Consider the following 22,828-nt stretch of genomic DNA (forward strand, 5'->3'; position numbering starts at 1 on the left):
TTCACCGTCACAGGGTTGTGAACAATATATAGGAAACGGTACATTGAGATAAAAACCACCCCACTTCAACAAACAGCAGACGACAAGACAACACACACACAAAATAATAAAGCATTATGACTGTTGTTTTTGTCGTGGACCTTGTATTTAAATGGTATCAGGGTGTCCGCCTTTACTACCCGACCCACACAAACATATATGCAATGGAAATCGATGTTTAATCTCAGGTGACGTTATACATACATTTACTGAATATTATTCCATTTATTCACAATTTCATGATACATATTTTATATCATAAAACATTGAAACATTATTCAATATATAATTAATGCTTGACATGTTGCTGTTAGTCCGTAACGTCTATTGATTTGAAAAACGTTCCGAATAGTCTTGAGAAAAACGCCACCAATTTTTCAAAATACGTAGGATTCCTCAGTTCTTCTAATTTATCGTCCGATGGTTTTCCACCAGCCGTCGCTACCGTGTCGTCTAGATTTTCACTGTCGTCTGCTTCGGTCACGTGCAGGTCATTGAACTCGCGGTTCTCCAGAAGCTTCATGGTTACCGTTAACTTCCGGTTCTCAGCACTCTGGGGACCCCAGACGCTCTGTTCTTCGACGCCATACCTGTCCGATATCCGCCGGAAGAGACACTGGCGCGCCTTTTGACATTTTGTTCACCGCGAAGGAGACCCAGTCGCCGGTACAATTTCATTGTTTGAAACTGGAGATTTGTGAAATAGTGACCTCCAGACATCTTCTGGATCTCCGTGATTATCTTAAAAAGTTCAGAAACTTGAAATGCCCTTTCATTTTCCGAGGCTTTGTTGTTTAAAGCAAATATACGACCAACACATTGTTGTAGGAACGCTTGAAATTCTGCGTTTCCACTGGAGACTAAACCTTGCAGTGAGATGTTTTCTGCGTCTGTTTTGTCTTTTCCCGTCAAGACTATAATCGTAAATCGAGCGACACTGGGACCAAACACTTTAAAGAACAAATTTTTCGTTTTAATGCACTCTCTTGTAAATCTTTCAGGCGACATGACGTAAATAAGCGCATGAAAACCGGGAGCAAGCGCCGCGTACATGCGCACAAGCTGCGTCGACAGGAGCTTGTTTCCGCTCCCGGTGTCGAAAAATCCCGGGGTGTCGACCACAACTACTCTACGGCCATCCACTTCCCCCTCTGCTGACGTCACTTTCGCTGTGACCGATCCCAGGCCCGCTGATGAGGCGAAGGCCGTCCATCCGAGGATTGTGTTTCCGGTCGAACTTTTCCCCGCCCCCGTCCTGCCTACCAGAAGCAGCCGATAATCTGTAATATGTGTTATTTTATCATTTATTCACACATTCACTTTTTATTTTGTCACGGTAACATATCGTTATGTACAACAGACGTGTAATAACATATACAGGCAATATGGTAAACAACATGACGGAAATACCAAATTCAGGCAATTTTACCACCGGGTACAGTGACAAAATACCGACAGGCATGATAAAGAAAATCAATGTAATACAAAGTTTTACAGCTTAAGAAGTTTGCATGTACACTACTTGTTGATTTGCTAAAAATTCATATAACATTTTTTTCCGCTGCAAATCATGAAAACCTATCAGACTATCAAATTTATAGCTTAGTACGAAAATGCCTTTAAACTGATAATTGTTTTTTAAACATGTTGTTTAAGACAGTCTGTCTGTTTGCACATTTACTTATAAACAGATACTAATAATAAATAAAAGCTGGTTACTGTTTGGTTTCTTTATTTCCTCCATTTATTTAAATGATTTAGATATCTTGCGAATGATTTAAAGACCCATTATCCGTAATTTTGATTAAATCAAATCTCGACTATATGATTGGGTGTGTGGTGTTTTTTTATAACTTATTAATGTGAAAACTTGTAATATGATGTAAATTTAATTAATCGAAATAGAAATAAAAATTATAAGTTAAAACAAAAACTAACAGTCGGCAACAGGGATCAAAACGAGTAGATAGTGAATCGGAATACATCGGTCATTGCCTTTCTCGAAGCTTGCCGGAGATGGCCGAGTTGTTATGATTGGCTACCAGAAGACGGTTCCGTATCCACTTCAACATGATGACAGTTCATTGCAGAAGCTTTTATGAAATTTGTAAACATTTGAGTGAAAGTTGTGAACATTCAATTTTTGTTCAAGTTTGTAGGTCGTGTAAACAAAGTTTTCCATTTTGTCGGTATGTTTCGTTATAAGTCAGACTTTTAATAAGAAGTGTTCAATAGGTCTAATTCAGCCAGTAATCTATATCTTCTTTTATTCGTAAATACATGTATGAACTAATATAAACATTTGCACTTGATTTTCTGTACGATAAAATTGTCGCTTATTTTGCATGGAGCGGTCGACCTTTCGTGACCCCTGTAGGCGAAGTTTCGCAAGAAACACCTGGGGTGGTGTTCAATATTCAAATTAAGTTAATCTTATGGTCGGTCATACATAATTGACTTCATTCACTCTATTGGTTAGTTTATAATAACAGTTATCCGATTAGCTAAATCGTTCTTAGATCCAATTAAAACCAATATTGAATACTAGCCCAGGGTCATGCATAATCAAATCACGAATATAAAAAAATATCAACAATGTTCTTAATAAACGCGAAAATCATCAAACCAAAATCATTATTACCACACAAAAAAGTAATGAAAATGGGGAAATGTAAAAATAAGGACTGACTCTTATTGTTCGCGCTCATGCAGTATAAACGTTCGGCCGTGATATAAAAAAAAATCAAGAAGCGTTAGTGCGCTTTTGAAGTTGCAAAATCGCAGCCGAGCAAAATAGCAGCCGAGCGTTCATACTGCATTCATGATCGTACGAAAATTAAGAAATCAATTCTTAAATACACAACTCAAAATAGTGTATTTGCCTTTAATATGAAATCTGAGCTAAATAATTCAGACAGGTTTGTATTATGTGCTCGACTCATGGCTTTGTTTTAAAAGCAATGAAGTCATACAAATGAGACGTTATGCAGAAAGCGGAACTTTGATAGTGAAATGTTATTGTTTGAAAGCGGGTTTAGTCTATACTATATACATAATAGATATACATAATGTACTAAAACAGTGTATGTATAGTTTGTTAAATTACATACTGCTAAAATGAGTTTTGGCTTAGCCTGTATTACAGAGTGTGTATACTACGTAATAAATTACGTCATATATGCTACACCGGAAGGCAACATTTTGCTTAAAATGAATAATTTTAACAAACATAACTTTTCTTTACCACACCGTCTTAAATGAAACATAGGGCAGTCTATATGCCGCTTAAAGAGCCCCGCCGTCGTTTTTCTCTGTCGGCGATTGTTTAGGCGATTAGTTTCACCAAACACTTCGACAAATCTTTGTTTCCAAAATAATGTTGTGACAGTGCTGCGCCAGACGGCCGTTTTGTGAAAAGGTTTGTCGAAGTGTTTTAAGAAACTAATGCACCAGTCAATTGTAACCATGCACGGCCCCCAAGGTCCGGGGACTAGCGGGGACGTTGACTTTCGGTCCAGCAAACCCCGACTAAAATCCCCACCCTGCGGGGACGAACAGATGGTAAAATCCCCGCCAAATGCCCCCGCACCCCAGGGACCCTAGGTAAGGCCCATTCCCTGTATTTAAAGCAAAGACAAAACCACCGCATTTGGACGGCACCGCGGGGCAACCTGAAAGGTAAATACACGGCCCATTCCCCCGGCTATCCCCGGTATATCCCCGGACCTGGGGGTCGTGGTTACCATTGACTGGTGCATAAACTCTCAATCAAACTCTGGTTAAAGACCGAAGGCGCGGCTCCGTAAGCGGCTCAGACAGCGCTATGTTTCATTTAAAATGGTGAAGAAATAGTGAAGTTATATTTGTTTAAAGTCTTCGTTCAGTTTACTTTTCTTACAAAGTCACAACATTTTTCATCATCCCTTCACTTTTCCTATCGCATTTCACGAACTTTCATCATTCAATGACAGAGTTTTCAATATACATTCTGATTGGCTGACGTTCGATAGCTCCACCTACTGTCGGTGTTCCAAAAACTGTCTGTTACGCTACCCAATTATCGAATAAGGAGATTTACCGATTATGAAAACAAAAGTCGTCTGCCTATTACATAAATACACAATAAGATGTCAAATGACAAGGCACGTGGGAAGAAGAAAGGGCAGCACGTCATATTTTCAAACCCGGATTAACGAGTTAATTCGCCGAAAGAAAAACTTGTCATCAAAGGGGCAGCATGATGTTGGCACGTGCTCAAAACACCTAGCGGAACCAATTCTATCAGGGGTATTGAGAAGTATGTCTCAAATATGACATTGGATTACAGAGCCGCTGAACTTTGGTGATAAATCCGATAATAAAAAAAGGTATTAACGGGACAGAATGAGATGAACAATTAACACGAATGGTACAATACAAACACCTTTTAAAATGCTCAATTACCAAAAAAAGTTAATTCCCCGTAAGTTTTGCTAAAAGTCTAGATAAATAATTTCTTTCCGCCACTTCGCCTCGTGGCTCACGAAATCGAGTGGTCATGTATCCGAATCATACCATACTATTTGGATTATGTTTTTTTAAACTCGAATTGATCTTAAGGTATGTGCTTAAAAAGAAGAAAGGACAATGTTTCGGCTGTATAGAAGAGTAGTTCTATGAAAAAGGTACGCATCTTCGTAAGCCGAAATCTGACCCATTAGTTTGGCGATACACCGAGTGCGGTAACAAGTATGGTACGCTGGATTAGACAAGAGCAATTATAAATGGCAGTATTAAATAAAACAGACTATCGTTTGACAAATAAATCATCCAACTGGCAAAATGTTCTTCGCCTACATATACATACATTTTCTCGGAGAAGAGACTCGTATTCACGCAAGCACGAATTCCATGCGACCTATGACTGACATTGCTTCAATTTCATAGCCCTTTGGCCAGTGTAGCTTCAAAATTTATCCAACTCATTAAAATGCAATATGTAATCTGAAACTAGATTCGTATTCAATTTAATAACTATCATAACACTTATTTTTATTTTTTATTTCCCATCGGGCAAATAATAAATACGTTGACTATGCAAATTGTATATAACATAATTGGTTTTGTATTAGTGGGACGATGAGACTGACTACTCTAACAGTGTCACCTCTAAATAAATAAATATTGTCATCTGAGCAAAAAATTAAAATAAAATACGCAGCCAACTATTATAATTAGCTACTTTATAAATATAGTCGTCTGTAACCTTTAGGATTGATTTTCCTTGGTTAAATCTTCGGCACACCGTTTTGTTTTCCCTAGCAACTTCGCACGTGTTGCGTGAAAATTAGCATGTATTATTGCACGCTGTGCAAAACTTTGTTTACACCATTTTGTCAGCAAAGGACGTTATAGTTTACTTAATGTATATTAATTGAATGAGTAATATTCAATTACATATTCAGTGTTTTATCATCAAAGTATTCAATCAAAGGAACGATTTGAAGATCTACTTTTTTGGCATCTTTATTTCCGGCAGATGCTAGTCGGTCATGGGTAAACAAGATTTACTCAGAAGTTTGCATTTATTTTGTTGAAAGTGAATGCAATAAGTAAGTGTATTTTCAGTATTTACACATTTATAATAAAAATGAAATGCACATAATGTTTATCTGCAATATCCAAGTTCCAACAAAAACTGGAAGATATTACCTGTCAAAACTGAAATTAATTAGTTTGAAGTGTCTAACGCTGTGGCATTTCTGCCTGTAAAAATAAGGCAATATAGATGCCATAGAGTTAACACTTGTCCAGGTATAAGGCTGGTCTGATTATCTTTGGATATGATTATCATCTTAGTCCAGGCTGTCAGTCTCCTTTGGGGGATCCATGCAACCATAAAGGAAAAAGGGGAAAAACGCTTTGCCATAAACACTATCATGTTGTGCATTTGCGCCATTGGCATTGTTGTCGCACCATTGACATTGTTGTAATGGTGTTTTTAAAATTCTATATCTTGCATTGTTCTTGTGCTTCAAAGTTTAAAAATCTGGTTATGGAACAAGTGTAGTGTGTGTATGGGTAAGAACTAGCCATCTGGTTAGCACAGTTGGTAACAATGCCATTCTAGTTTTCCAGTAGTTGTTGGTTTGAGCCCCACACTGGGTGCACTTTTCCCCCCAGGTTAACTTCATTGATGTCAGAAATGAAACACTAGAGTGCCTGGATCGGCCTAAAAGGTTCAAGGGGTGTGGAAGTATTGTGTGTTGATATGAACCTGGTTAGCTCTGTTGGTTAGAGCCCCATGCTAGTGTTCTAACAATTGTGGGTGGGAGCCCTTCTTGTGGGTTGGAGTGCACTTTTCCTCCCAGGATTTACTTTTCAGGTGATCTGATCATCTCAATCTTTCAATTGGGATCTAATTACCTGATATTGATAGAACACTATGCAAGTGTGCTGGCCAGTCAAATGTGTGAGCTCCTGACAGGGCATATCATTGTAAAATGTACAGGCAAAATGTTGATATCTTAGATTTTCACTTGGAGCAGCATTAAGTTGCTGAGTACAATCTCATTTATATAAGCCTTCTGCTAAGCCAAAAAACCTGCTTCCCATTTTTCTATTTGAACGTGCATTCTTATTTTCAGAATGGTGAAGCTGACAATTGATTTGATAGCGAGGGGAACCTCGGGGTACACAAAGAAAAAGAGAGATGAAACGATGAACCATTACTTGAAGAGGCTTACTCATCTTTATCTAGAGAACAAGTGCATTGACGAAGTTGTGAGTGTTTTTACTGTTTCTTTTATGACATCATATTTTGGCAAAAAGAGATGGTCGAAAAAAAGTATTCATATTATTTCTTATCCCTTGACTTCCATTTTTACAACTGTGCAACAATCTGTTACAATTGAGGATCGAGATCTTTATATTGATCATCAGTCATATTTTATGTGATTTGCTTTATGGAAGGCTTTGAAGTTGTATTTCTGAAGTGTGTATTGATTTGTTAAACTAAATGATAATTTTAAGATTGTAATAAAGTACTAGTAATACATCATTATAATTTTCGGAAATAATTTGAACCATATATATAAGAAACTTTGCTCTTAAGTAATAATTAACTGGTCTGTTTAAAAAAATTACAGGGAGAAGACATGTCAATGTGTAGGAACCTGTCCGTCCTTTATCTGTATGACAACCAGCTGACGTCGATCCCAGCCCTCCACCACAACCAGTTTCTGACAATGCTGTATCTACAGAATAATCATATCAGTCGAGTAGAGGGTCTACAACACCTTCACAGACTTACAAAATTGTGAGTTGTTGCAGTTATATGAAATTAAAATTTAAATAACATGCAAGATTTTGAGCAAAGAGTTTTATTTGTTAGTTTAGTAAATAAGGAAAGAACTTTTATTTCCACCTTTTATTTTTTGTGTATTTGCATGCAAACAACTTAAATTAAAACTTAAGCAGCTATCTTAATGTGTCCCTTTTCTTGAAATTGGCAGATAATTTTGGTGTTTGCCATGTGCTTTTCTCAGCGTTTTAGATGGCACTTATATTTTAAATTACTGGATCATCGTTTTATTGCTATATTTACATTACCTGCCTTTCTAGCAGTACTAGGTATATGGGCAGGAACTGTATAATGGTAGTATCAATTTTCAAATGTTCTTGATCATTGTTTCATTTAATCGCTATATTTACTTAACTTGCTTTTCTAGGTACCTGGGTGGGAACAGTATAACAGTTGTAGAAGGGCTGGAGAAGCTGGAGAAACTACAAGAGCTTCATCTGGAAAACCAGTCCCTACCGCCGGGCGAAAAACTTCTCTTTGACCCACGTTCTTTAAAAGCCATATCTGTGAGTTGTCTGGAATATTTATCAATTTTCTGACCTTCCCAGGTTTTATAAATTAATCATTAGAACACATGTTTTTATTGTGTTTACTCTACTTAATAGTATTACAGTAAAACTGCGATCGCTCGAGGTCGCCAGGGACCGAGCCAATACCTCGAGGGAACCGATGTTTCGAGCGATCCGATTTTCAATTTTCCAGTTTGATATGAAATATCTTTCATTGTATTTTAAGTTTGAAGTCTTCAAACAGACTGTTTACTAAGACACCGATTATGTGTTGCGTTGTGGAAATCGCTAATATGTTCAAAGGCTGTCATAAACTAAATGTAAAACGCAAAAGAAAAAAACAAACAATAATGAATAAATAGAAATGTTTATTTTAACAAAAAAGCACATTTTCGTAACAAGCAACATTTGAATGACAGTACATATTGTGGCATTAGTCAGATTTAAGTTTCGCAAAATCAATGATTGTTGATTGGCGCATCTTGTCAGTTTCGCGGAACTGTTCAATCGTAATGTGACGTGACAGCGTACAGAGCATCTGAAGATCACGGTCAGCATCGGCAGTGAATTCAAAGAACCTAAGTTCTTTATCATTTGCCATATTGCAAAGCAAAGTGACAAGAAGGAATTCTTTTCAGATATGTTGGATCGATATGGTAGTGTTTTAATCATGTTTTTATTACTCATCTAAATTTCTCACAATTAACTTCTCGTCATTAACTTCTCATAATTATCATCTCAAATGCCCATATCAACTAATATCGGTCATGCATTAACAGTGATAAACGGTTTTTCACACCTTATCAAATTGCCTTTCAACTGTCATTGTAAATTTTACAACTTGCGAAAATTTTAACACCTGGCTATTGTTTGTTTATTTCGGAACACGCGTTCAGGAAAAAGTGTGAAATTATGACCTCGAGGGAGCCATAAGGTTTTGTGCACGATTTGGGTACTTGGGACCGAGGATATTGCTCGACTGCTCAACATAATTAGGTTTCGAGGCAGCGTGGGTATATTTTATATGAAAATAGAAGGAAAAAAGTTTGGGACCAAGCTCCGACCTCGAGGGAACGCCGGTTCTCGACCGACCGCTTGTTCGAAGGAACGCAGTTTCACTGTATATTGATTTAAACATGATGAATATCCTGGTTACTGAGGATGATATTCCAGGGTTATTACTTTTTTAAAATCTTGATTCTTGATTGAGCGTTCCATACGTATATCATTCTTTAAGTTACCAAATAGTACAAAGATTCTCTTGAGTTAGTTTTTTGATGATAGCAATATGTATTGATGAAACGATTAGAGAGTGCAATCAATAAATCATAGCTGACAATGTTATGTCGTCAACAATCGATTGTGGTTGTTGAATCGATGTCGCTTATGTTATTTCAGTAATTACGTATCTGCCTGTAATGCCGTTACACTTACATGTACTTGATGTGGTGTGCATCATTTTGCAACTGATGTGCCATTATTATGTTTCTTGTGTTAAGTTGTTATGTTCATTTGTTAAATTTATAAAGACAGTATAAAGTTAAAGAAATTTACTAACTGTTCCAAAGTACATGACTTTAGTATCACACTTACTGATTCCAGATTTAATTGATCATGATAATACTATGTATAAAGAATGTATTCCAAATATATTATTATCTTTGGAATTGTTGTCCAATTGAAAATCGAAATGGTTGGTGCAATTCGATTCGATTATCGCAATATGCATTAAACATCATAGAATGTCAATGATCATACATATATCTCTCTGTTTCAGGGATCACTAAAAATGCTTAATATCAGTGGAAATAACCTAGACAGTATCAGAGACCTAGAGTGTTTAAGACAGCTCTCACATTTTATTGCAATAGACAACAACTTAAACGATATGAAAGAGCTAGCACATGTGTTTGGACAGTGGTATTGGTTAACAAGATTGGATTTAATGGGAAACCCTCTGTGTCACAAGGCCAAGTATCGAGATCGAGTCATAGTGATGGCGAAGCAGCTGGGTATGTTCACCTTATTTTAAAGTGACACTAGTATTTAAAATCAATACATACACAAGTTTAAAAAAAACATAAATTTAGAGTAAGAGACCTTTAACTACTAACTAAATAATACATAAATTTATGGAAAATATTAATTACTGATAACAAGATGGTAATCGTGTATTTACTAGCTGAAAAGGTACAAATATTAAATGACTGGTGAGTCCTTAAAGATTTACAGTGATTAACTATCATCTATTCTGCACCTTTCTTTCATATAAAATATGGTATCCTTCATAAGAATCATTGTTTTTGAAATTGATTCATTCTTGATTCATTCTTTTCGGTAAATTAACACAATTGTTTTAATTTGGGTTTGTCTTTTTGGGAAGAAGAGTGAAACCTTTAAGTAAATCCCCACATTTAAGTGTCTATAAGTCACTGTTTTTAAAGTCTCTTGGTATGATACAGGGGTCAACACAAATTTGGCCTTTGTTTCTTCTAAATTCTAATTCTATTTTTATACAGGCTTTATAAAGCTGCACTCTCACAGATTTATTTTTTTGACATCTTTTTCATTTTTTGTCTTTGAATGAGCCAATTTTGAGTAAATTGCGCATACTAGACTGCTGACAAAATATCATGCTGCAGTGTTTATTATTTACATTGAAAATTGTTGTTTTTATGTTTAAGTAACACTTTTAGAATATATATATCAAAAATTGCCATCTGATATTTTGTCTCCAGTCTGCTATCACTGGTGTCTAGATATTTAGGCAGAAATTGGTTCATGTCAAGATGTTTCAAGACAAAGAAATATAAAAAGTTGTAAAAATGGTAAATCTGTGAGAGTGTAGCTTTAAGAAAAGATGATATTCTATCCATTAATTTATAATATGAAGAAAAAATCAAGGTGTGGTATAGATTTTCAGATGTTTAGATATTACAAATTGTGTTCTGTTTTAATAACTAAAAGATATAATAAAACCAAAGATTAGATCTTTACCCTTTAAAGAAAGTAAAAACAAAGATTTTTAGCTTGACTATTCGAAGAATAGGTGGGCTATACTACTCGCCCCGGCGTCGGCGTCCGGTTAAAGTTTTAGGGCAAGTTGGGATTTTCACTTATAAGTCCAATACCTTTCATTCAATTGAGTTAATACTTCACACAGTTGTTCAGGGCCATCACATGATGAGGTTAGATAACTACAAATTATTCTATACACAGATTATGGCCCCTGATTGACTATGAAACTCAGGTTAAAGTTTTAGGGCAGGTTGGGATATTTATAAATAACTTCTATACCCTTTCTTCAATTGACTTAATACTTCACACAGTTGTTCAGGACCATCACACAATGAGGTTACATAACTCCATATTATCCTTAATACAAGTTATGGCCACTGATTGATAGGTTAAAGTTTTAGAGCAAGTTGGGATTTTCACTTAAAACTTCAATACCATTCATTCAATTGACTTAATACTTCACACAGTTGTTCAGAGCCATCACATAATGAGGTTAGATAACTCCATATTATCTTTTATACAAATTATGGCCCTTGATTGACTGTTATACTAAGGTTAAAGTTTTAGGGCAGGTTGGGATATTTATTAATGACTTCTATACCCTTTATTTAATTGACTTAATACTTCACACAATTGTTCAGGACCATCACCCAATCAAGTTACATAATTCCATATCCTTAATACAAGTTATGACCCCTGATTGACTTAGGTTAAAGTTTTAGGCAAGTAAAAGTTAAGGGCAAGTTGGGATTTTAATAAAAAAAACTTCTATACCTTTCATTCAATGCACTAAATAAAATTCAAAATTATTTACGACCATCTTACAACAAGAAACATAACTCCATTTCAACCCTAAATACAAATTATGTCCCTACAATATGTTGTGTTTTTTTTTTAAATTTCTTTTGACAGGCGCATTTTTACATTCTTAACCCATTTTTACCAAGGGAAAAAAAGGAGGGCTATACTATATGGCCGTTGAATTTATTTTATTATTATTTTTTTTTAATTTTATTTTAATTTCTTTTGAAAGGCATATTTTTATATTCTTTACCACATTTTCATAATGCGAAATCAAGTTATTTGAATGACTTGCGTCATTTTTTGGGTGGTAGCAGGGCAGCATCAAAGTCACCTTATGTATTGAATAATTTTAGTTAGGTTTGACATAAATAGACCAAACTTAGTAATATTTCATTGTTATTGTATTCACTTCTATGTCAAAGCGGCGAAGTCGAGCGCACTGTCTTACGACGGCTCTTGTTTATATAAATTTTTTGTATACAGTACTGTTGTTTTTTTACTTTCTCCTTCATACTGTTTACAGCTTACCTGCTACAGATTCAAAATTATTCATATAATTAGACATTTTCTCATTTAAATTGTACATTAATTTGCAAGTTTATCATGGAATCTATTGAAACATTTTGTAGACACACTTGACGGCAAACAGATTAGCGAGACTGCCAAACAGTTTCTGAAGAATTGGCACGCGAATAAGGAAACACAGAAACAAAAACGAATGGAGGTGCTGAGACGAGGAGAAACATTTCTCGACGATTATCGCGGTAATTATTGCGGAATTTAGATTGTGTGATTTTGTGTTGGTAAAAATATAAAATGTTTTTGTGGAGGAATTCGGTCACAAATTTAAATTTTAGGGAATGCTAGGGATTTTTTTAATTTACCATTGTTTTATGAAAATAGATAATGGCGTCCTAAATTTTAGACCTTGAATTTTACCTCAACAATCGCAAAATAGATCCTTGGTCAATAAAAAGCATTTCAGTAATCAGACTGTATTTGTACTTGTAAACATGTTGACTCACTTGTTCAAAGATCATTTTAGTTTTCATTTAAAACATTTGTCTCTCATTGAAATAAGATGAAGTCAAGGTATAGTGATAGCCTTGGTGTCCATTGGCCACAACTCTTGGCCGTAGCTGAAAAAAAGTTTAAGGTATATATTCAAATGAAATTTAGTTAAGTTTAAGATATTCAAATGAAATTTAAAAGCAACATTGCATAATGTTATGTATTTCTATAGTAGGTGAGGCTGGAGGAGATTTACCGCCAGTTCGGGACCCGAGTGGACGGACAGGGACAATACCCGGCTACATGATGCCAGGTAGGCATTTACCCCACCCACTCGCAAAAAAACATCATTAGCCATCTTTTCTTTACCTGCCTTATTCTACATTACTGTAAATGTCGAGTTAAATCATGGTGCAACGTTAGTTAACATAGAAAGTTATATGATAGTACGTATTTGATTAACATTGAATTTATTTACAAAGGACTTTGCCGAAACAAACTTTATATCATGCTTTCATTTTCATGATCAACTACTCTTATAAAATTGTTGGTTAACCCCAATGCAATATTATGCCCTCCTTCATTGAGTACAGAGAGACATCTTGCTAGGTAATTCTCGTAATTATGAATAATTAGTGAGGTAGTTAACAAAACACATGTATGATGGCGTGGTTAATCTTCTAAGTTGAAGGGTATGAAATTGAAACATGCAAAATCATTTGAAAAGGAGAAAACATGATTGTGTTGGTCAATATTCCCACAGTACGGTACTAATATAGTGTAGATCAAATAAATTAACAGGATTGCTGAAGATGCTGATTCAAATGACGTAACAGAATTATTTCATTTGAATTTGTTATTATTAAAGCTGAATCTTTTTATATCAGTTTACTTGTATAGCAAACACATGCTTCTCCAAGTCTTCTGTATTCTGTAAGTGGACAATGATTGTCAGCTTTGAATAATTGATCTATCAAAATTTCAGACATAAGGCCAAAATTAATAAATGGTTTTCTTGGTCTAAGCTAACCAACACACATAAATAATTGCGACCCAAAATATTTTATAGTTTTTCATTATTGAAGTAAAAGCACACAATATAGGTTGATGTCCCATTTGTTTTTTAATGCATTATCATGTTTAACTCGTGTCTCTGTTAATGATAAAAAAAAGAAAAAGCGTAAGCGTTATTGAGGCTCTTTTTTAACTAGGGAATTTGTGGCAACTTAGCTATTAATTAAAAAAAACCCATAGATAACAGCTTATATTTTTTATTTGTTTTTATCACTAAAGTCAAATGAGTTAGAGGGACCTAAGACACCAGATGGTCCCAAAATTGTTCAAAAATAGAATTTTCTTTAAACAAGCCTTACATCATTTTACATGAAAGACTAAAGACTAAAAGCAACAATCATGAATTGTGAATTTCCGAGTTTTGAATTAGGGCATAATGCTATCCCAGTTTAATGAAGTTCAGAATGTTTTTTCAAACAACTTGAATGTCATGAGATCAGTTCATACACTAAACTGTCAATAAGCGTTTTAGCAAAGTTACGGTCAATTTAATCTATCGACCCATTCCTTCATATGTGGGTCGGATAAGGACTCACAAATTATCTTTTGAATTGTGGCCTTAATTGGATAAGATTTTTTTGACATTCAAGTATAGTGGAATAATGCATTGGGGAGAAAATTTGGCAGAATGAGTGTAGTCTTTGACAATGAACATGTCAAATGTTTGTACATGTTTCGTTTGTTTAAAGTTGTATCAAGTGTGCTTTGCCTCTGGGTTAAAAATATACATGTATATAATTATTATGTGTGTTTGAAAAGGCTGACCAATTAAGCATGACTGTTGCTTCATTATATTTTAATATTTTGGCTGAATAATATATAAAGTCACACAAACACATATTGAGCCGATTGTTCAGAATTTTGTTAAAGTTAACAATGTTTGTAAACGGAATTGTTGTTAACTTTTAAATCTTTATTACTCTTTAGAGTTTCATGCACACTCTTGTTATCTTAAGTACTTGTTACAGAACTGTTTCAGCTATGCTAATTTATTTCAAATAGATCAATAAACAATAACATATTTCACTGCTTAAAGTTAACAACCATATTGTTAAACAATGTTGTTAACATTAACAAAGTTCTGAACTACTTATTGTTTTAATTTTTATCTCTAAATGTTTTGGCGTAATGCATACATTATTTTTTTCTTTATTATTAAAAATTTATTAGATTAACGTAACAGCCTCTAAACAATAATCCACTTAACATTAATTTTTATGGTTTTGTTACAAAATTATATGAAATTACAATTTCAAAACAAACAAAATTATCATTTTTCTTTGTTTTATCTGAAGAAAAAAGTGTCTTACCGAGAGTTTATGGCCATTCGGCGCGGGTATAAGTTTTGGGATTTTTAGTGAACGATATACCCAAAATTTCACTGCCTTTTGGGCATCTGTCTGTGATTTATCAACAATTATTGCTATGGTTAAAAAAAGATTATTGCTTTCAATTTATGTTTTATCTTTTTGATGAATTTTGAAATGAAGCATCTAGATGTATATATGCTACTAAATTCTTTTCTTTTTAACGAAGGATTCTAATTAAATTTACTAACAAAGTTAGCCATAGTCAAGGACGTTCAAATGAGATTTGAAAATTTTCAGTGAGTGAAATTATATTTATTTCATTTTTGACTGAATAATAAGTAACTTCAACTTGTTTTAACTTGACTGTGGCATAGTTGAGTAAATCATAAACAGATGCGCAGTCATTTTTACCAGATTTACAATATCTTATATTGAATATACCAAAATCCGCGATGCTACTTTCATTAATAAAAACAATAGATCAATGAATTTAGCAGAACAGCTCAATTTATGTATTGTTAAAGTCATTTCTATGATTATTGGCGTGACATTACAATGACAATACGAAGATTAGTTGAAAACCCATAATTTTGGCTAAAGAAACAAGAAACGGTCAATGACATCCGCTTCATGTTGTATGAAAAATTTAGTGGTCAGTATAATATTTTGTCCAATGAGAAGGCAGTATTACATTTATTTCAGTAAATCAGCGTCCAGCCTTTATTGATTTTAATCAGGTGAAGCAGTAGATATTAACAGTGGCTGGCCAAGTTAATGGGTAGTTTAGAAAATATAATGTAGACCACTAAAAAACTTAAAGATTGTTTGTACGTTCTTACACAAAATAAATGCTTATGCGACTGTGCATATGTCGAATCAAACCATTTATTTACGTAAATCAATGCTAACAATCTTTAACCATTACTAAATGTCCGTTATTTACAAGACTAAAAATAAACGTCTTTGAAGTTATTTTATTAATAAGCTTATTTGGTACGACTCTTTATCAATATTATATTTTGATTATCGTATATTGAATGTGTAAAACTGGTAAAATTGACACTGTAGGTGCACTTTTAAATCCCGCTGCAACCAAAACTTAATGTCTACAACTTAATAGTGTATTTTGGCTTACGATTTCTGTGTTCAACTTAATAGTATAGTTTCGCTTACAATTTCTGTCCCCAACTTACAATTCCTATATCCAACTTAATAGAATAATTTGGCTTACAATTTTTGTACCCAACTTACAATTTCTGTGTCCAACTTAATAGTGCATTTTTGGCTTACAATTTCTGTCCCCAACTTACAATTTCTGTGTCCAACTTAATAGCGCATTTTTGGCTTACAATTTCTGTGTCGAACTTAATAGTTTACTTTGGCTTACAATTTATTTCCACCATTCTCTTTAAAGGCTAATCATTTGCTTGTGTGCGTTATTTACTACAAACATGTAAAGGCACCATGTAACAAGTACCAAATGTAAATTTGCAGTGAAAAATAACCATTAGTCAGAAAATACTCACAATTTTAAGAAAATGATTATGAAATAACTGTATAGTAGGGTGTTATTGTTATTTGTTATAACATAGATACATGTATAGTATAAACATTTTTTAGTTTGCCTGTTTGTTTTTTCAAGTCTGGTTATTATTACAACCTTGTTGTTGGCACCATTATAGACAATGGGCGGATTATTCAGAACTTTGTGAAAGTTATCAATGTTGTTCACAGCATCGTTGTGAACTTTAAAAGATAAACTTCTTAGAAACATGCTCATATATTTAGATAAATCACGTACATCTAAAGCTGGTGTTTCAAACCTTGTTAAAAATTCTACAAATCGCAAGGTTGTTCAATTTGTTTCAAGAGAAGTAAATATTTGAACAATGATTCTAACATTGTTGCTAATTTTAACAAAGTTATGAGCAATTGGCCCAATGTCTTTACTTTGGTTGCAGAAATATTACATTTGGCCATAACTGACATGATGCCAAAGCTGATATTCATAATTATAACTTTTTAACAAATGGCAAGATTTACTTAACATGATAACCCTGGACAAACAATCACACGTGTCAGGTCTTAGATTCGATATATTCTTCTGTTAGATAAAGAAGGTAATGTATCAAAGGCCGTCATAATCCTATTTACATGTCATGTTGATAAAAAACAACAACGCATTACAGATATTCACATGAAATTTGATACACATGTTGCCAGAGACAATAAGCTCATGTTTAGGAAGGCCCACAAATCTGGCATGAATAATTGTTGAGTTATGCCCCCTTTTTCATCTATTGTAGTCCTATTTACCTCTCATGTAGATAAAAGAACTTCATTGAAAACATTCAAATGAAATTTGTTACACATGTTGCCACAGACAATATAATTTCATGTACAGAAAGACCCATAACTCTGGCTTGAATAATTTTTGAGTTATGCCCCTTTTTCGATTATAATAACATGCAAATGTTGACATTTACTTTGCGGCTCTCTTGTTTCTCTTACTTTAAAGTGGTTTGCATTTTTTGTGTTTGATCGTTTCATTCAGTTATATGCTGTTTACAGGCCTACGAGGTAATATTTTAGATTTGGAGGAATAACCAGCCCGGTTTTATTGTTTTTAATAAGTAATATTTTATTATTTTGATCTGAATGTTTTTTTTTAAGTTTTGAAACAATTTTTGATTCTCACATTATTTATAAACAGCATGTATGATGGTGTGTCATTTTTATTGAACTTGGTGTTATAGTAGATTTAAAAGTTCTGATTTGAGTGATGAATTTACTGAATTAATGCATGGTATAAAATGTGACTTGTTTTATTGTATTAAAAGATAACAGTCCATAAAACTATATAAAGATTTGTTAAAAAAATTGGTTGACAAGATTTTTTTCTATGCATGAATGTGTATATTTATTACATGCTTTGTTATTTTGGTTTTGCATAATAAATATCTGTATTCATGTGTATTTGAAGCACATTGTAAAATGGTAAGGCTGATTAAATAGTTGTAGCCAAGTTCTATGTATAAAAAAGTAACAATTGTGAAATCATGTTATAAATTTTTTAGTTTTAATTATTATATTTTTTTTCAAATTGTAAAATGAGGTTTATTTTAAGTTGGTTTTGTTGAGCTTTAAAAAAACAACAGAAAAACATAAACACAAAAAAACAATTCCGCTTAGTCATATTATAATCATAATTTAAAAATTATCTGCTTACTTTGATTTCACAACTGTTTGACTGTATTATTATTATTATTATACTTTTAGGTAAACTTTATACTATACACTTATAGTATTTCCCAAATTAGCTATGAAATTAGCCTCCCATTATTTTTATTTGTCGATAGATATGCATGAATGTGGTAGATGCGTATATACACACTGTCAGTCATCGTTTTTTCTGTGGTTCTATTTACGTTTAGACCTCTTGATTATACGTCCGTCTCCACTTCTACATCCAAATCGTGCTAAGCGCGCTTGCAGCGCCCCTCCGAGACGTCAGGTGAATTTTCCACGCTTCTAAGCCCTCATATCTGAGGGGTCGTACTCAGTGGAATGCGATATAGTTTAGTAAACTGTATTTTTGTAGATCTTTCGTAACCTTCTATACTGCAAAGAATATTCAAATATCCGTTCAAATTTTTCTTCAAAACTGTAATCATTACTATAAATCAGGGAAAAAGGTTTTGCACAATACCCTCATATGCTTATATCAAATACTATACTTTATATTGATGTATATATAATATTTACTGTTGTGTTATTCTTGTATTTGACTACAAATATTATGGTGAAGGGAGGTTACATATTCTCATATTTTTTGCATGTTTTTAGTAATACTACAACGTAATATTTTGACAATAACATTTTGCAGTATGGAACCATGGTAACGATTTGAAGACCCCTTGTATCAGATTTTTGTACATTACAGATAATATTTTTATATAAATTTGACAAATTCGGGGAAATGGCAGCTTTTATTCTTCACCGCCACCAAGTGTGAAGGTTGGAAATAGGATTGCTATTTGTTGACCATCGCTGACTTCCTGCTTATAACATGTTCATGTCTGCTCAATCATCACATACACCTATTAAACAAATAAACATGGATGTTTTACTCATCTGCCTTTGTGTGAGTTGAGCAAGGTCAAGGTCACAGTATCAAGCCATGGGTACCTGCATTAATTTTGTGTGAAATTAAAAATTATTGAATAAAATTGGGTCACATGTTTTGCTCATCAGGCAATTGATGGAATTGGCATGGTTAAGGTCACTATACAAGGTACATTCATGTACATTCAGGTCTGCCTCATATCTGCTTCATTCATTAAAGGTTTTTGATGAAACATTTGGTCACATGTTTTTTGTTTTGTTTTTTTGCAAGAAATGTGCCAATCCCAAGGTAAGGGTCACAATATTAGGTTGATTGTTTTAATGATCACTGGAGTACGTTTGTGTCTGTATCATACCTGCTACACTCATGAAAGGTTATTGATGAAACTTTGGTCACAAGTTCTATTTATCCTGGCTATTTGCAAACCCATTCTAGAAATGTGCTAATACCAATGCCAAGGTCACAATTCTACCTGGATGGTTTGATTCTTAGTGTACATTTGTGTCTGCGTCTGTTACATCCACTCAAGGTTTTTATAAAACGTTTGGTCATATGTTTTATTTACCCTGGCATTTTGTAAACTCATGCTAGAAATGTGCCAATCCCAAGGTCAAGATCATAATACAAGCTGGATGGTTTTATCCCTGAGGTACTTTAGTGTTTGCATCTGCTACAACTATGAACAGGTTTTTGATGAAAATTGGGTTAAAACAATGACATGACCACTGGAGAGACTTAGCAAAAATTCAGATCAGGGATATGGGGGGGGGGGGGGGTTGTCGGATCATTAATTGTCAAACAAACTATTGATCAGTTATGGCTGGAGAGTAGTTCTTTTCTGCATGAAAGTTTATTCATAAACTCTTAAATTACCTTTGACTTCAGATATTTATTGGCTTTGAATCAGATATTTATTAGTTTTGGATTCAGATATTTTATAGCTTGGATTCAGATATTTTTTGCTTTTGTCCATTTTGCTGCTTTTTATATGGTGGGACCATTATGCCTTTTGTTATACATATTGCCTTGCACAGATAGAAATTGCATGTTAGCATTTTATTTGTTTTAGCTTCTGCCATGATCGCCAAAAGTAATCAGCATGCGTGTTGGCCCCTAGCCCCATCAATTTTTCCTTTCCATTTTGGAACAGAAAAAGGTCTTCTACAATTCAGCACTTTAAGTCGACTGGCATAACTCTTATTTCATTTTTTTTTTATAGTTCAAAATATTGGCATAGCCTCCTTTTGTCATCTTAAGATCTGAGTTATGCAAAAACTTAAACCTTTAGCCATCACTTATATTACAAAGTAATGCCCCTTGATAGCTGAGAAAAATTGACAAGCGATGAAATCTACTGATGGTGCTCTTATCTGATGGATTTAGTCATATGACCAAAGCTTTATTTATACCATTATGCTTCGACTACTGGTAGTGTTTTTATGACAAAACTGTGGAAATTGTAAAAAAGTACCCACAATTTTGCAATAGCAAATTTGTTATTTTACTTTAATTTGGTTAATGTGACAGTTCATGTATAGCTGTTATTGAACCAATTAGCCAGAATAATTAATTAAACAAATAAATCATTTGTGTCAACGAAATGTAGATGACCTTTTTTATTTTCCAATTACTCAACCCTTCATGCATGAAACACATTTCTGGACTTCTGGGCTGCCAACACAATTTTTCAGTGTTCAGAGATTATCCCTAATGATGTTTCATTTGGTTTAGAGAATATTCTAATGCTATTGCAATTTGTTTAGAGATTATCCTAACGATGGTTTTGATTGGTTGTTATTTTCAGAGAATATAATTAAAGGTTGGTGAAAGCAGGTGATATAACTAACACAGGATGGTAGGAAAAGACACTATAATAACCCTGAGTTTCGACATGCCAGTAGCTTTGTGGCAGATTTCAAAACATCAATAGAAAGGCCGATTGTTAAGAACTTTGTGAAAGTTTACAACGTTGTTCAATTTAACAAAGTTAACTTTTAAATATTTTCTGTGCGGAAAGTGTCATGGATACACTTGTCATCACAAGATTCAAGACAACTTTTTCAGCCGTAATTGTTTTATTTACTATATCTCTAATGCTAAAATCATAAGATTTTATTTCAAAATGTTTGTAACTATGTTGTTAATCTGTTGTTAACTTTAACAAAGTTTTGAACAATTGGCCCAATGGTTTTTACCAAAGCAAGGCACATTATGTATTGTGTGACCAATTTTGACATACCATTTGTTGCTGCTTTTCCCTCGTTAGTTTTGTTGATTTGAATTATGTTACAGAATAAGCTTTAAATGACATATAATAAGCATGAATTTAATTTACTTTTATCAGTTTAAAAAAATATTGTACTACAAATTTACTGAGAAATTATAACATACAGTTTTAGGAGCCAAATCGTTTTTAAGCTTTTGATACTGTCAAAGTATGACAGTTTTCACACTGGTTTTGTTTTATGTATGTGCATATGTTAGGTTTTGCTGACACAACATTAATTATTCACAATATTATTATTGCCTGTCACAAACAATTAATAATAAGATATGTTAGATTAGTAAAAAAGATTTTAGAAAAGAATATAGATTTGGATGGAACAGAATAGATATAGCAACCTAAAGGAGGCCAGGTTTGGATTAGTTCTTCAAGCCTCACAAGTTAGAAGAGTTCCAAAACAAGACCCTTAGACTTTTCCTGTATCACATCAATCCTAATATAGAACTGTGCCTGTACATTGGTATCACATCAATCAAAATATATCACTTAACCAGTACCTTGGTATCACATCATTTCAAATATATCACTTAACCAGTACCTTGGTATCACATCAATTCAAATATATCACTTAACCAGTACCTTGGTATCACATCATTTCAAATATATCACTTAAACAGTACCTTGGTATCACATCAATTAAAATATATCACTTAACCAGTACCTTGGTATCACATCATTTCAAATATATCACTTAACCAGTACCTTGGTATCACATCATTTCAAATATATCACTTAACCAGTACCTTGGTATCACATCAATTAAAATATATCACTTAACCAGTACCTTGGTATCACATCATTTCAAATATATCACTTAACCAGTACCTTGGTATCACATCATTTCAAATATATCACTTAACCAGTACCTTGGTATCACATCAATTAAAATATATCACTTAACCAGTACCTTGGTATCACATCAATTAAAACTAATCACTTAACCAGTACCTTGGTATCACATCATTTCAAATATATCACTTAACCAGTACCTTGGTATCACATCATTTCAAATATATCACTTAACCAGTACCTTGGTATCACATCAATTAAAATATATCACTTAACCAGTACCTTGGTATCACATCAATTAAAATATATCACTTAACCAGTACCTTGGTATCACATCATTTCAAATATATCACTTAACCAGTACCTTGGTATCACATCAATTAAAATATATCACTTAACCAGTACCTTGGTATCACATCATTTCAAATATATCACTTAACCAGTACCTTGGTATCACATCAATTCAAATATATTACTTTTCCAGTACCTTGGTATCACATCAATACAAAAATATCACGTTTC

General features: G+C 33.6%; 2 protein-coding genes across 21 annotated transcripts in view; one reads left to right on the top strand and one right to left on the bottom strand.

The window, feature by feature from the left end:
• Positions 1-365: 365 nt before the first annotated feature.
• Positions 366-1,783, bottom strand: LOC128215409 (GTPase IMAP family member 9-like). Its single transcript, XM_052922094.1, has 2 exons — positions 1,759-1,783; positions 366-1,319 (listed from the first exon to the last, which is right to left on the bottom strand). The coding sequence occupies exons 1-2, from the start codon at positions 1,781-1,783 to the stop codon at positions 571-573; spliced, it is 774 nt and encodes a 257-aa protein (XP_052778054.1). The 3' UTR covers positions 366-570.
• Positions 1,784-5,396: 3,613 nt separating this feature from the next.
• LOC128214681 (protein phosphatase 1 regulatory subunit 42-like) overlaps positions 5,397-22,828 on the top strand; it is a 34,093-nt gene continuing 16,661 nt past the window's right edge. For 5 of the 20 annotated variants that reach the window (XM_052921282.1, XM_052921283.1, XM_052921285.1 and 2 more), the window contains exons 1-8: positions 5,399-5,630; positions 6,666-6,801; positions 7,167-7,336; positions 7,749-7,887; positions 9,668-9,902; positions 12,342-12,476; positions 12,956-13,036; positions 18,542-18,621. In XM_052921282.1, coding sequence (XP_052777242.1) covers positions 6,667-6,801; positions 7,167-7,336; positions 7,749-7,887; positions 9,668-9,902; positions 12,342-12,476; positions 12,956-13,036; positions 18,542-18,621 — 975 coding nt within the window. In that variant the 5' untranslated portion in view covers positions 5,399-5,630; position 6,666. Of the gene's footprint in view, positions 5,631-6,665; positions 6,802-7,166; positions 7,337-7,748; positions 7,888-9,667; positions 9,903-12,341; positions 12,477-12,955; positions 13,037-15,092; positions 15,134-15,809; positions 15,845-18,541; positions 18,622-21,037; positions 21,053-22,828 lie in introns of all 20 variants that reach the window. The other 15 variants (XM_052921274.1, XM_052921290.1, XM_052921291.1 and 12 more) reach the window with 11 other exon arrangements.

The sequence above is a fragment of the Mya arenaria genome, chromosome 13 (genome assembly GCF_026914265.1).
Source record: "Mya arenaria isolate MELC-2E11 chromosome 13, ASM2691426v1".
Taxonomy (NCBI): domain Eukaryota; kingdom Metazoa; phylum Mollusca; class Bivalvia; order Myida; family Myidae; genus Mya; species Mya arenaria.

Coding starts and splice junctions, on each gene's coding strand:
- LOC128215409 (XM_052922094.1), bottom strand. CDS start 1,783: ATGGAGGAAATAAAGAAACCAAACA. Junction 1,320..1,758: donor GGAAATAAAGAAACCAAACA/GTAACCAGCTTT, acceptor CACATATTACAG/ATTATCGGCTGCTTCTGGTA.